Below are 14,881 nucleotides of genomic sequence, written 5' to 3'. Positions count from 1 at the left end.
ACTCCAAACTCCACTATGGTGAAGACCAAAGAGCTGTCGAAGGACACCAGAAACAAAATTGTAGACCTGCACCAGGCTGGGAAGACTGAATCTGCATTAGGCAAGCAGCTTGGTGTGAAGAAATCAACTGTGGGATCAATAATTAGAAAATGGAAGACATACAAGACCACTGATAATCTCCCTCGATCTGGGGCTCCTAAAGATCTCACCCCATGGGGTCAAAATGATCACAAGAACGGTGAGCAAAAATCCCAGAACCACACGGGGGGGGGACCTAGTGAATGACCTGCAGAGAGCTGGGACCAACGTAACAAAGGCTACCATCAGTAACGCACTACGCCGCCAGGGACTCAGATCCTGCAGTGCCAGACATGTCCCCCTGCTTAAGCCAGTACATGTCTGGGCCCGTCTGAGGTTTGCTAAAGAGCATTTGGATGATCCAGAAGAAGATTGGGAGAATGTCATATTGTCATAAGAAACCAAAGTAGAACGGTTTGGTAGAAACACAATTCGTCGTGTTTGGAGGAGAGAGAATGCTGAGTTGCAACCAAAGAACACCATACCTACTGTGAAGCATGGGGGTGGCAACAACATGCTTTGGGGCTGTTTCTCTGCATGTACATGGGGCTGTTTCTCTCCGTGTACATGAAAGAATGAATGGGGCCATGTATCGTGAGATTTTGAGTGCAAACCTACTCCCATCAGCAAGAGCATTGAAGCATGACAATGATCCCAAACACACCGCCCGGGCAACGAAGGAGTGGCTTCTTAAGAAGCATTTCAAGGTCCTGGAGTGGCCTAGCCAGTCTCCAGATTTCAACCCCATAGAAAACCTTTGGAGGGAGTTGAAAGTCTGTGTTGCCCAGCGACAGCCCCAAAACATCACTGCTCTAGAGGAGATCTGCATGGAGGAATGGGCCAACATGCCATCAACAGTGTGTGACAACCTTGTGAAGACTTAAAGAAAACGTTTGACTTCTGTCATTGCCAACAAAGGATATATAACAAAGTATTGAGATGAACTTTTGATATTGACCAAATACTTATTTTCCACCATAATTTGCAAATAAATCCTTTAAAAAAATCAGACAATGTGATTGTCTGGTTTTGTGCCCACATTTTGTCTCTCATAGTTGAGGTATACCTATGATGACAATTACAGGCCTCTCTCATCTTTTTAAGTTGGAGAACTTGCCCCTTTGGTGTCTGACTAAATACTTTTTTGCCCCACTGTGTATGTGTATATGTGTATGTATATAATATATACACATGTACACACACACAGTTACCAAATGTTTTGGGACACCTGCCTTTACACGCACATGAACTTTAATGGTGTCTTAGTCCCTAGAGTTTAATATTGGGTTGGCACGCCCTTTGCAGTTATAACAGCTGCAACTCTTCTGGGAAGGCTGTCCACAAGGTTTAGGCTTGTGTCTATGGGAACATTTGACCATTCTTCCAAAAGAGCATTTGTAAGGTCAGGCACTGATGTGGACGAGAAGGCCTGGCTCGCAGTCTACGTTCTAAATCGTCCCAAAGGTGTTCTATTGGGTTGAGGTCAGACCAGTCAAGTTCCTCCACCCCAAACTCGCTCATCCATATCTTTATGGACCTTGTTTGTGCACAGGTGTGCAGTCATGTTGGAACAGGTAGGGGCCACCCCCAAACTGTTCCCACTAAGTTGGGAGCATGAAATTGTCCAAAATGTATTGGTATGCTGACGCCTTAAGAGTTCCCTTCACTGGAACTAAGGGTCCAAGCCCAACTCCAGAAATGCAACCTCACATCATAATCCCCCCTCTACCAAATGACTGACCAGTGCACAAAGCAAGGTCCATAAAGACATGGATACACAAGTTTGGGGTGGAGGAACGTGACTGCCCCGCACATCCTGACCTTAACCCGATAGAACACCTTTGGGATGATTTAGAGACTGTGAGCCAGGCTTTCTCGTCCACATCAGTGCCTGACCTCACAAAGTACTTCCGGAAGAATGGTCAAACATTCCCTTAGACACACTCCTAAACCTTGTGGACAGCCTACCCAGAAGAGTTGTTATAGCTGCAAAGGGCCAACTCAATATTGAACCCTACGGACTGACTGGGATGCCATTAAAGTTCATGTGCGTGTACAGGCAGGCGGCATCCCAATACTTTTGGTAATATAGTGTGTGTGTATATACAGTATCTCACAAAAGTGAGTACACCCCTCACATTTTTGTAAATATTTTATTATATCTTTTCATATGACAACACTGAAGAAATGACACTTTGCTACAATGTAAAGTGGTGAGTGTACAGCTTGTATTACAGTGTACATTTTCTGTCCTCTCAAAATAACTCGACACACAGTCATTAATGTCTAAACTGCTGGCAATAAAAGTGAGTACACTCCTAAGTGAAAATGTCCAAATTGGGCCCAAAGTGTCAATATGTAGTGTGGCTACCATTATTTTCCAGCACTGCCTTAACCCTCTTGGGCACCAGAGGTTGCCACTGGAGTCCTCTTCCACTCCTCCATGATGACATCACGGAGCTGGTGGATGTTAGAAACCTTGTGCTCTTCCACCTTCCATTTGAGGATGCCCCACAGATGCTTAATAGGTTTTAGGTCTGGAGACATGTTTGGCCAGTCCATCACCTTTACCCTCAGCTTCTTTAGCAAGGCAGTGGTTGTCTTGGAGGTGTGTTTGGGGTTGTTATCATGCTGGAATACTGCCCTGCGGCCCAGTCTCCAGAGGGAGGGGATCATGCTCTGCTTCAGTATGTCACAGTATATGTTGGCATTCATGGTTCCCTCAATGAACTGTAGCTCCCCAGTGCTGGCAGCACTCATGCAGCCCCAGACGATGACACTCCCACCACCATGCTTGACTATAGGCAAGACACGCTTGTCTTTGTACTCCTCCTCACCTGGTTGCCGTCACACACACTTGACACCATCTGAACCAAAATAAGTTTACCTTGGTCTCATCAGACCACAGGATATGGTGCCAGTAATCCATGTCCTTGGTCTGCTGGTCTTCATCAAACTGTTTGTGGGCTTTCTTTTGCATCATCTTTAGAAGAGGCTTCCTTCTGGGATGACAGCCATGCAGACCAATTTGATGCAGTGTGCGGCGTATGGTCTGAGCACTGACAGGCTGACCCCCCACCCCTTCAACCTCTGCAGCAATGCTGGCAGCACTCATATGTCTATTTCTCAAAGATAACCTCTGGATATGACCCTGCGCACGTGCACTCAACTTCTTTCGTCGGCCATGGAGGGGCCTGTTTTGAGTGGAACCTGTCCTGTTAAACCACTGTATGGTCTTAGCCACCATGCTGCAGCTCAGTTTCAGGATCTTGGCAATCTTCTTATAGCCTAGGCCATCTTTATGTAGAGAAGCAATTCTTTTATTTTCAGATCCTCAGAGAGCTCTTTGCCATGAGGTGCCATGTTGAACTTCCAGTGACCAGTATGAGAGAGGGGGAGCGATAACACCAAATTTAACACACCTGCTTCCCATTCACACCTGAGACCTTGTAACACTAATGAGTCACATGACATCGGGGAGGGAAAATGGCTAATTGGGCCCAATTTGGACATTTTCACTTAGGGGTGTACTCACTTTTGTTGCCAGCAGTTTAGACATGAATGACTGTGTGTTGAGTTATTTTGAGGGTACAGCAAATTTACACTGTTATACAAACTGTACATTCACTACTTTACATTGTAGCAAAGTGTAATTTCTTCAGAGTTGTCACATGAAATGATATAATAAAATATTTACAAAAATGTGAAGGGGTACTCACATCAATTCTTCTAGGTACACTTGCGCAGTTTTTGAAGGAACTTGGCAGGTAGCAGAATACATTTGGGGCCAATCACAATCCTTCCAGATTGTATGGCATTATGGATAAGTATCTGCCTGTATGTCTCAGCATTGAGGACACCATTGATCCTCTCCAAATCTCCAACCCCATTTGCAGAAATGCAGCCCCAAACTTGCAAGGAATCTCTACAATGCTTTACTGTTGCCTGCAGACACTTATTATTGTATCGCTCTCCAGCTCTTTGGTGAACGAACTGCCTCCTGCTACAGCCAAATATTTCACATTTTGACTCCGCAGTCCAGCGCACCTGCTGCCATTTTTCTGCACCCCAGTTCTATGTTTGTGTGCATAGTTGAGTTGCTTCCACATCAGAGGTATAGTTTTTTTGGCCACAATTCTTTCATGAAGACCGCTTCTGGCCAGACTTCTCCAAACAGTAGATGGGTGTACCTGGGTCCCACTGGCTTCTGCCCGTTCTGTGCTGATGGCACTGCTGAACATCTCCCGGTTTTGAAGGAAAGCAAACATGTGTCTTTAATCTGCTGCATTAAGTTTCGTTGGGCGACCACTGTGTCTACAGTCCTCAGTGTTGCCCATTTCTTTGTGCTTCTTCAAAAGAGCTTGAATAGCACATCTTGAAAACCCAGTCAGCTTTGAAATCTTTGCCTGGGAGAGGCCTTGCTGAAGCACTATAACTACTTTTTCTTGCTCCTCTGCTAAGTCTTGCCATGTTGTGCGACCTGTGACATAAAACGGTCTTCCACAACCTCACCTTAATAGTTTGGCTGTTTTTTACCCAGCGTTAAGCCTACTACATAACTGTTTCGGTTCATTATTAACATTGCTATAATTGCTTAATCATACACCTGAGACTAATCCTACAAAATCCCTGACTTTGTGTAAGAATTGATGCTGGTTTGAAGCCAAGGGGTAGTTGCACCAAATATTTATTTAGATTTTTCTTCTGTTCGCTCACTTTGCATTTTTTTGACTTAATACATATCTATATAAATAAATATATACACACACACCTATGATATATTGAAAGCTGACTTGCCTAGAGGTAACCCCTTTTCCTCAAAGCGTAACTAAAGGCAGAGATACGCACCTTTCCAGCGGTCCCCCGGGTCTCAGCATCTTCTTCTGTATGCTGGTTTTTAGACCAGTTTATTGGCCGGCGTGGGATGTCACTCCTGAGTTATCCCAGCACACAGGATTGGGCCAGCCACTGTACTGATGGGGCAACGCATGCGCAGCTCAGCTTACATTGCAGGGATTGCTGTAATTTTACAGGTAGGTATAGTTTATTGGAGAAGAGACATTGCATGTCTCTTCTGCAATAAAAAGCCTGCCTGCTCACAGTGAGGTACAGCAGAACTTTAGTTCCTCTTTAAAGAAACAGCAACACACCTGCAACTTAATATCACTCTAGGCAACTAAAGACTCCCAGTGAATTTCTGCACTAAATCCCCTTTCTCTGCTTAAAGGTATAGCAACACAATTGAAACGTCAGTGGAACTAAACCATCCTTTCCTTTTACAGGCAAGAAAGTTGCCATCTTAGCCTCTATTTAAACTGCAGTCGCCTTGGTGCAAGTGTGATCAGTTATGACCCCAACCCTTTGGTGGCTTGACAGTTCGGTAGATAGAAAATAGGACGGTTATCATTCAAGGCATGTCCCTGTCAGGGGGCTATGTTAGTTCAGAAATATTTTCACCCTTCAAATCATCGCCAAACTCTATTCAGTGGAAATAGAGTTCACAAAAAAGTGGTCTGTTTTGATAGTAGATCCTGCCATCTCAGTCTTAAATCTCACTGTACCAATTGAAGAGGTTCTTTCATTCAAAGTTTCTGCAGATATGAAGTTTGATACACTCTTTAAGTAACATTATACCTTTGTTTTTTTGTAATCTGAAAAAAAAAAAAACCTGCTATACTTACCTGCTCTGTGCAATGGTTTTGCACAGAGTAGCCCTGATCCTCCTTTTGTGGGGTCCCCCGCCAGCACTCCAGATCCCTCCTTTTCGGCGAGTGCCTCCATGGAAAGCCACTATTGACACAGACCGGGAGGCTGTGTCAATAGTTGCTTTAGGGTAGGGGGTCTTCAAACTATGGCCCTCCAGTTGTTCAGGAACTACCATTCCCATCATGCCTAGTTATTTCTGTGAATGTCAGAGTTTTACAGTGCCTCATAGGATGTGTAGTTCCACAACAGCTGGAGGGCTGTAGTTTAAAGATTCCTGCTTGGATATGCATTAAGGTAAAAAATCTTGAGGCTTTAGAACAACTTAAAATAGCTCTCTTTACACTTGCAGGTTCAGCTCTGCAACCAGCTATTGCTGTAGTTGTGTATCATTACTTATTCTAGGGCATCCACACAAAAGAGCAGGGTAGAAAGCATCCTTACGTAATCATCTGAAGTAATGGGTGTAAAACATCCTACTTAGGGGTTTCATAACAAAGGTGATTACTTATGCACTTAAGATTTCATTTTATTTTTATTTTTTTTGTCTTATCATTTGTGTCACAATAAAAAATATTTTGTTCCTTCAAAGTCATAGGCATGTTGTGTACATCACATGATACAAAGCCCCATCCCCAGCCCAAAAAAAATCTATTTTAATTCCAGGTTGTAATGCAACAAAACAAGAAAAACACCAGGGGGGTGAATACAAGGCACTGTAATTCACCCGGATACATCAAGTGGTTGCAATGATATGAACAGTTTTACGAACAGTTATCAAAATTCGCAAAACTGCATTCAGATTTGTTTTACCTTTAGGCATCAAGGAGTTAGGGAGGTATGCAAATATGAAAATCGAACATTAAAGGAGAAGTGTGGGAAATCAAAATAACAAACATACATCCTCCCCTATAAGGCTGCAGCATCAATCTAATGCTGCAGTTTCAATCTAATGCTGCAGCAGTCCCCTGCCAGCTCAGAGACCAAGGACTGAGAAATCACATGACCGCTGATTGCTCAGTTGTTGTTCACTGAGCAGAAAGTGGCGACTGACAATCACTGCTCTGCTCTGGCCCTTCAGCGCTCACTGGAGCGCCGGGCTGGAGGGGAGGCAGCTGGTTAATGCTCTCAGCGGCGCACTGAGACACAGAGCCAGCTGCCAGTCAGGCATTTGGATGAAGCCAAACCTTTTAAAGTCCGGATCCTTCCAGGCCCTGGACCAGCTTTGTGATGTCAGCCAACAACGGCCTTTAGCCCACTGTTGGTTGAATCTGGGTCAGAGGAGTGCAGAAATAAATGTCTTTAGCCAAACCATTTTTATAACATTTCTGGGACTATGCAGGGTTTAATGGGTACTCCTATACAGTTTATTGACACAGGAAATTAGTGGTCAATTTAGAGTTGGCCTTTTCTTCAATACTATGTTGGCATGAAAAAATGTTTGTGTGTTTTAATACTTTTCTTTTATATATCATCCTAATAGGGCATCCATTATATAGTAACCTCTTTGTGGAGATATTTCATCAACATATACATTTCATAGACATTGTTATTCTAATGTATTAAAACAAAACATTTTTTGCCTTTTTATGTAGTGCCATTATTTCTTCAGATTATCAATTTCTTCTTCAAAACGTGGTGGTGGGTGAAAAACTAAAATACATGCCCATTTTTGATAATATAGTTTTGGCTATAGTGATTTTCTGTGTGTGCCTACTGATCCTGTTTTTTTTTTTTTTTTTTTTAATGTACTATCGTTTGATATTTTTCACTGATAGCTGCTATTAATAAATGTTTTTTTGTTTCTTTTGTAGGATCTGGGGATAATGAAAGTGGGTCATATGAAGCGAATTCTACAGGGAATTAAGGAACTCAGCAAAAATGCATCTTTATCTGACTTTTGAAGGAGGTGTTCATATATGGCAGAAGGCCTGACCAGAGAATCGAGTTGATTTAGAGGCACTATGCGGTTTTAGTTTACAATATAAATGTGGAAACCAGGAGGATAAAGTTTGGAGCATTGTGCACTTGGCTATTGTGTTAGCAATTTGGTGCCAAAGTTTTGAGAAGTTTAGATCTGCATGACTTGTTTACTTGTTTAGAAATGACAGTGATGTTTGGAGAATGAAGACACTTGTATTGCTGTGGCACTATTAAGTGCCATATATAAAGAGTGACAACTTATCTTTTAATGGTTTAAAGTTACCAAGCTTCCTTGTATGAGGCCCAGACTTCCAAATAACAGGAAAGGCCAACATAAAATGGGCCACGCCTAAGTTGGTAGTCTTGGTTCATGCTGCCTCAGGTACCATTCCCTCATTGGCCAAGGAGTATGACTGAAAAAAAAAACACTTTATAAAGTGAATGCAAATGAACTTGCATGGAGTGCCTGTTGAAGTTGGATTTTAGTTGCATGACATATCAGATACGAAGACAAAAAAACACACACAAAAACTTGAACAATTTTTATATTGATTTTACTAAGTTTTAATTTATTACTACTGATGTGTCTTTTGGCTGAAGGCACTTTTGTATTATGTGTTGTATATTTTTGCATGAGTATGTTCTGTGGCAGGGGATTTGTGGATGTGAAGATGTAGCTCATGTGCCATGTATCTTCAGAAACTGATGTGCATTATGTATGTTGAACATATTTATTATAGCTAATCAATATTGTTTTGTAATTGACTCCGATAGACATAGCTTATCAAAATTTACATTTTGCAATGATGGTTACCTCACAAAATTTATCTTGTAATTTCTTGGGGACTCTTGATTTTTTTTTTTTTTCCATTGCCTTATGTTATTAAATTTCAGTGACATTTTTCAGCAGTCTTCAGCTCAAAGAAATCAGGTAGCAATAGAATAGACATGGCTGCTGTCTCGCCACCAGGGTTACAGTAGCAATGCCCTCACTGCTTTAGGCCAAGATGCCTGGCTAAAGTCCTCCTTTACTGTTCTTTCTGTAGCTCAATCTAGGCAGCTAAAGTGTCTTGTTTACTCCTGCTATGTTCACTTCTGCCTTATTCAATCAGAATTCTTACTCTTAAGGACTTAAGGTCACACCAGCAGCCACTTTTATATCATGGCTACTGGTGTGCACATTAAAGGGAGCGGCGCCAATGCGTTTTAATAACGCATCACACTGTTTACCTTTTTTTTTTTTTTTTTTTTTTTTTCAACTTTACTGAACTGTCAAACGACACTTGATTCATCATTATGCACTGCTGCACATTGAGATGCAGTGTAGTGCATTGCAACACCCAGCACTGAAATTTTAGAGCTTGTTCTTAATGGTAGCTTCAGTGTATTGCACTTAACACATATAACACTTAAGAATAAGAACTCTTTATTAGAACAAGGTGGTTTGTGTCTTTATAAACCTTTTTGTATTGGAATACACGTATGTAGTTAAACATCATTGAATCAAAAACATTTAATTGCATATTCTTTTTGCAGAGTTGCTTGTAGAACAAATCAAGTGATAAGGTATATCAACTACAGACTGCTGCTTATAGCTGCTGATACATTTTGTGCACCAGTACCAGTAAATTGATATCATTGGTATTTTTTATCTGTTAGTGAGGCATAATGTCCGCCCAGCTGAAGTAGATGCTTTTATTGTAAAAGTTTTAACACACTAGTTGAATGATATATGCTAACATACAATGGCATGGTTCATAGTACTGCCATTTAATGCAAAATAAATACTTCTAGCTTTTAAATGTGGCATGATTATGTTGCAGCCACTAGTAAACCACCTTTATTTAAAAACCTGGCTATTTATTGTGGCATAAGACATCTACCTTCCATCAGCCTCGTAATAACACATGGGCATGTTTTGTGCTGCTTTCTTTTGTAGGTCTAAATGCTGTGGATCACAGCATTTAAATCATTTTTTTTAACTTAGATGAACGCATTTATATTGATTTAATAAAGCAAGGGGCTGGCTGATAGTGAAAATAGTCTTGAGTGTGTGTTATAGTAAGAGCTCCACATACTTTCCCCAAGCTTGCACACATTATTTCTAAGCTGATAAAGCACTTTAATAGAGTTCATGCGATCCTGCCCTTGACATCCACTTAAACATGTAGCATGAAAAGTACCAGCATCCTACCTCCCCTGTTACTTTTATTATGAACTCTTTCTTTTTTGTTCAGTAAAGGTAAATTTGTGGCCATAACTTGCAGTATTTTTTCATAGTTACAAGTATTTACTTATTCGGTGATGTGCTAGCCGAAAATGAATTTAGAAGCAGCCATGTGGGGTCTGTCATCGTTTATAAGAAGTACCTCAATGATGTCACTGGTTTCTGGTTTGTTGGTGATAGTAGTGAAAACGCACAGACTTCTTTCATAAGAATATAGAGGAGAACATTCAGAATTTTTAGTCAACATATCATAAACCCTAATCTACTGTAATGCCGCGTACACACGATCAGAATTTCCATCAGAAAACACTTGGATGGTTTTTCCGACGGAATTCCGCTCAAGCTTGCCTTGCATACACACGGTCACACAAAAGTTCTCAGAACTTTCGACCGACCATCAAGAACGCAGTGATGTACAACACTACGAAGAGCCGAGAAAATGAAGTTCAATGCTTCCGAGCATGCGTCAAATTGTTTCCGAGCAGGCGTGATTTTTTTGCGGTCCGAATTGCATACAGACGAACGCAATTTCGGATAGGAACTTTTCCCAACTGAAAAACAGAGAACATGCTCTCAATCTTTAGCTGGCTGGAATTCTGCCAGCAAAAGACCGATGGAGCATACACGCAGTCAATTTTTCCGACAAAAAGCTCTCATCTGAGTTTTGCTGGCGGCATTTCCGATCGTGTGTACACGGCATAACTGTAAAACCCTGGTTGAAACAACACAATAGAAAGTATTGAAATGGTTAGTTCACCTAAAACAACATTTTTTTTTTTTTTTTTATTGTGGTGAAGGCATTGAATAGTGGTTGATCGAATAACCCACTAGTTTCTACTACTTCATGATTCCCCATTCTTTCCTCTGGCTTTTGTCTTACTCTTTCTGTTGCAATAAGTAGATTATTAATGCTTCTTTTACATTCTCTGTACTGTTTAAAAACAGTGCAACAGGGAAAATAAGACCCCACTGGAATAACTTGGGTATGACAAGAGAGTTGGGATTCAAGGAGCAGAAATTTCAATGACTGGCAAACTTAAAGTAGAAGTCCACCCTAACACTAAAATCTCTAAATCTGCAGGCATCCACGATCTAAAACTAACCCATTTAGCCCTGTAAAGATGAAATGGCTATACATACCTTTTTTTTTTAAGCCCATCTGGTCCAGTCCCATGCTGAGCTATCAGCGGCAGCTTCGCTGTGGAGTTGTGTGCAGAAGAGGCAGCCAACAACGCAAGCCTCATAGTAACTCTATGGGTGACATCACTTCTCTGCAGAGCTTCCGCCGCTGGAGACCAGACTGGAGTGGCATCAAAAAAAGATATGTATACGATTTCTTCTTTACAGGGCTAGATAGGTTAGTCTTGTATCGTGGATGCCTGTAGATTTCGAGGTTTTAGTGTTGGGGTTGACTTCTACTTTAAGAAATTGCTGGCTGATTCTATCTACCTTCATCCATACAAAGCTGGCATACCAGTTTTGTGTGAACTGACTCTTTTTAAAGTGTATTTAAAAACAAAAATTAAAATATTACAGCTTTTAGTGCTAAGATGTGGTTGGCGGCGAGTTTTATTTTTTTCAAATTTTTCACTTTATTTTCACCTAATTCTGCAAAGAACACACTTCCTGCTAATTCGTGTCTACACTCATATCTCTACTGTATCTATGTGGGAAGCCATTGTTGTCATATAGATTGGTCTTCAAGGTTTTTGTGCTTTCTTTTGAGCTCATCTGATGTGACAAAAACCCTGTTATTTCCAGATCAAGTCATTTTCTGTACTTACTAAAAATATTCATAGCCTCAAAATGTGAAAATTAGTGAAGCTACCACATGTAAGTACTAGCAAGCTTAGTATATTACACTTTTTGTTTTTGAATTTGTGTGCTTTAACTTTTGGTAATAAAGTCCAATGTAGTATCCACTGTTGGCTAAACTAAGCAGTGGGGTTAATTTACTAAAGGAGTAGTGACTCTTCACTGTTTCCCTAGTAAATGTTGTGAAGTCATGTTCACATCAATGATTTAATCATGTGTAAGGGAAAAAAAAATCTATTTTTTAATGTCTTTGTACATGATTTGTTATTCAATGGAAATACAGCCTTGCCTTATTTACAAAGCTCAGTAAACATTCACCTTGGTAAGAAAACAATCTCTACTCCTTTAGTAAATCAACTTCAGTGTCTCATTTACAGTGCGTAAACAAAATCATATTTTTTCTCTATATTATAGTATTTTTACACCTGTGTTCAAGCAAGAAAAACAAAATTAAGTTGAAACCTAGTTCTGTTTTTTATCATTGTATCATAGATGTCTTTACTGCTTAAAATCTTTTTTATAATGATCCGCGCTAGAGGCTCTTTCTTGACCAAGTGAACTAGTTTATAACATTCTTTTACAAATGCATTCTATCCCCTTTCAGATAAGTTTTGTATAATAAAAGCTCCCTGTTTTCTGGTAAAGCAGGACAATGTGTGAGGTGCAATATTTATATAAACTTTTAGAGTTTTTGTGGGGTAATTTATCACACAACTATAAAGAAGAGGTTACCAGTGCACTACTTTAATACTGTATCTGTTTGGAATATAAATATCTCACTGTTATTATGCAGTTGATCTGCATATTTGTATATTATGTTCAGCACTGTATCATCCTATATAAAGATTTTTTTTTTTTTTTAATTGTGTAATTTTTTTTTACTTGGTTAATTTTCAATGTTTTAGATATGTGAGTTTTTGTTTTGGTTTTTGTTTTGTTTTTTTACTATAAATTAATATTGTGTTACAAATGTTAAATTTGCTGTTATTATTTTTCTGAAAAAAAAGTTGTAAATTATGTGCAATTTTAAATTAACTTTTTTCCCTCATGCTGGTCATTATTTGAAGGAATGGTAAAAGCGCACAGTTGATGATGAAGCAGTTCTGTCACCTTAACTATTCATCTGATTGCAGTAAAGGCTAAGTTCACCTTTGGAACATGTTACATGTTTCTCCCGTATTTATGGTGGAACAAGTAACATGTTCCAGCTCCTGCCTCCTCTCCCCCTGATCCCCCCCTCCCTGTGACAGTGGTTGGGGGGATCCTCTTCCCACATCCGCTGTCTTAATTTAAAAACCACGCTTGCCCACACAGCCACATCATTCATTCAGTATTCTGTGAATGAATAAACAAGTACCGTTGGCCACCGCGGCCGATGGTTTGTAGTTCTCCATGAACTGCGAGGGCACTGGTGAGCATCATTCTTTGGTTCTTCCTGCAATTTAGTAACTGCCTGCATAGACTGTGAATTTAGAATCTGCAGGATCCTGGCATTGCACCCGCGATCTGCAGGTGCAATGCTTTACAGGCTCCAGTTTAAAAAAAAAAATAACAAATGCACTTTTTTTTTTTTTTACCTGCAAGAATGTAAATGTGTGTGTGTGTAAATAAATATATATATATATATATATATATATATATATATATCACACATACACACACACACACAATGCGAACTTATCCTGAGTCAATCTGGTGAAAAGAAAATGCTTTTACTGTCTGAATTTAAAATATCTGCCTTATTATGTAGATGTCTTAAAGATATATTAAAGCTTGGTACACATGATTCGAAATGCGGCTGGTTCAGCAGGAACCAGCTAAATTTTGATTTGTGTGAAGCCTTCTCTGGTCGACAGAAGCTGACGATCAGCTTCTGTCATATGGTCCTGCTGGAAAACCTGCGTTCAATCAGCTGCTGCAGCTCTCATCAATGTATACCACCAGTGGGGGAGTCCTTGCCATCAGAATACAATCACACAGCAAGGGAGATTCCTGCATCACCCCCGCTTGTGTGGATGAGGGGATCTGTGAGGTTTTTTGATCAGCCTTCTGGTTGAATGAAAAAACAAATTCAGTCAGAGGCAGACAAAATGTGGCATGCTGGGGATGGAGTTCAACCAAAGCTATAAGACCATACACACAGATAAGAGATGTTCAATAGTTTTGAGGGCATCATTCCATTCTGTAGAAATTTTCTACTATCAATACACGTTAGAATTAGCAAATTTACTTTAAGATTGCAATTTCCAAATGCAGGAGAAAAACTTTTCACTTGATAGATAACTGCTGACCCCAGTCAGCTCTGTTGAATACAACTGTACTTTGGACAGGTCGAACCTCTGTGAAGTAGTTGTTTACGGTTTTCTTTTTACAAAGTTTTCCCTTACAACCGCAGTAAGCTCTATTAGTTATCAGTCTGAGGGAACAGTTGTCTCAGACAATTCATATCGACCTTTTGGGTTCAAATCTTAAAGGGTAACTCCACTTTCGTGCGGAAAACAATAGCAAACAAAGAAAAAATAATAAAGCGTGTACAATTGCAATACAAGTCCTATTGTAATTGAATGTTATTAAAAATTACCTTTCCTTTTCAATCTGCAGCCACTGTAATTTTCTCTAAATGCAATGCAATATGGCTACATGGAGTTGTTCTGTACACAGAATGTATATTGACCACTCCCCAGAAACATAATTTCCTGCTTGTGTGATTGGTTCACCAATTTTCCCAGAAGTCTGCCTAAGATACAAGTCAGATTTTAGACATCCCTGCAACAAAAATTTCATTTTTGGTGAGATATTCCCAATAGGAACACGTCTAAAGGGATGCAGGCACAGCAGCTTTCCTCAGTGCAGCTGGTTGATAATTATGAAACCACTCCCATTAGATTCACTTTCCCACATGGACACAGAGAAACACAGAGAGATTTGTTCAGAATAACAAAAGGGAGGAATCTGTAGCAACGTTTGTTAAAATCATTGTAATGTACATAGATCACCCATGGGGGGATGTTTTTTCTCAACAAAAGTGGAGTTACTCTTTTAAAGCTTTGACCAAAAAACTGGAAGTTGATTGCATAGAAACCAATCAGCTTCCATTCTTTTGTCAAAGCTTAAAGAGGAACAGCAGTCTGCTCA

At 40.2% G+C, this 14,881-nt stretch overlaps 1 protein-coding gene across 4 annotated transcripts in view; it reads left to right on the top strand.

Annotated features, from left to right (window-relative positions):
* Positions 1–13,315, top strand: part of DGKH (diacylglycerol kinase eta) — a 444,882-nt gene extending 431,567 nt beyond the window's left edge. For all 4 annotated transcript variants that reach the window (XM_073614202.1, XM_073614203.1, XM_073614204.1 and 1 more), the window contains one exon: positions 7,596–13,315. In XM_073614202.1, coding sequence (XP_073470303.1) covers positions 7,596–7,685 — 90 coding nt within the window. In that variant the 3' untranslated portion in view covers positions 7,686–13,315. The remainder of the gene's footprint in view (positions 1–7,595) is intronic.
* The last annotated feature ends 1,566 nt before the right edge of the window (positions 13,316–14,881 follow it).

The sequence above is a fragment of the Aquarana catesbeiana genome, linkage group LG02 (assembly GCF_042186555.1).
Source record: "Aquarana catesbeiana isolate 2022-GZ linkage group LG02, ASM4218655v1, whole genome shotgun sequence".
Lineage (NCBI taxonomy): Eukaryota > Metazoa > Chordata > Amphibia > Anura > Ranidae > Aquarana > Aquarana catesbeiana.
This window is presented reverse-complemented; position numbering and strand designations above follow the sequence as displayed.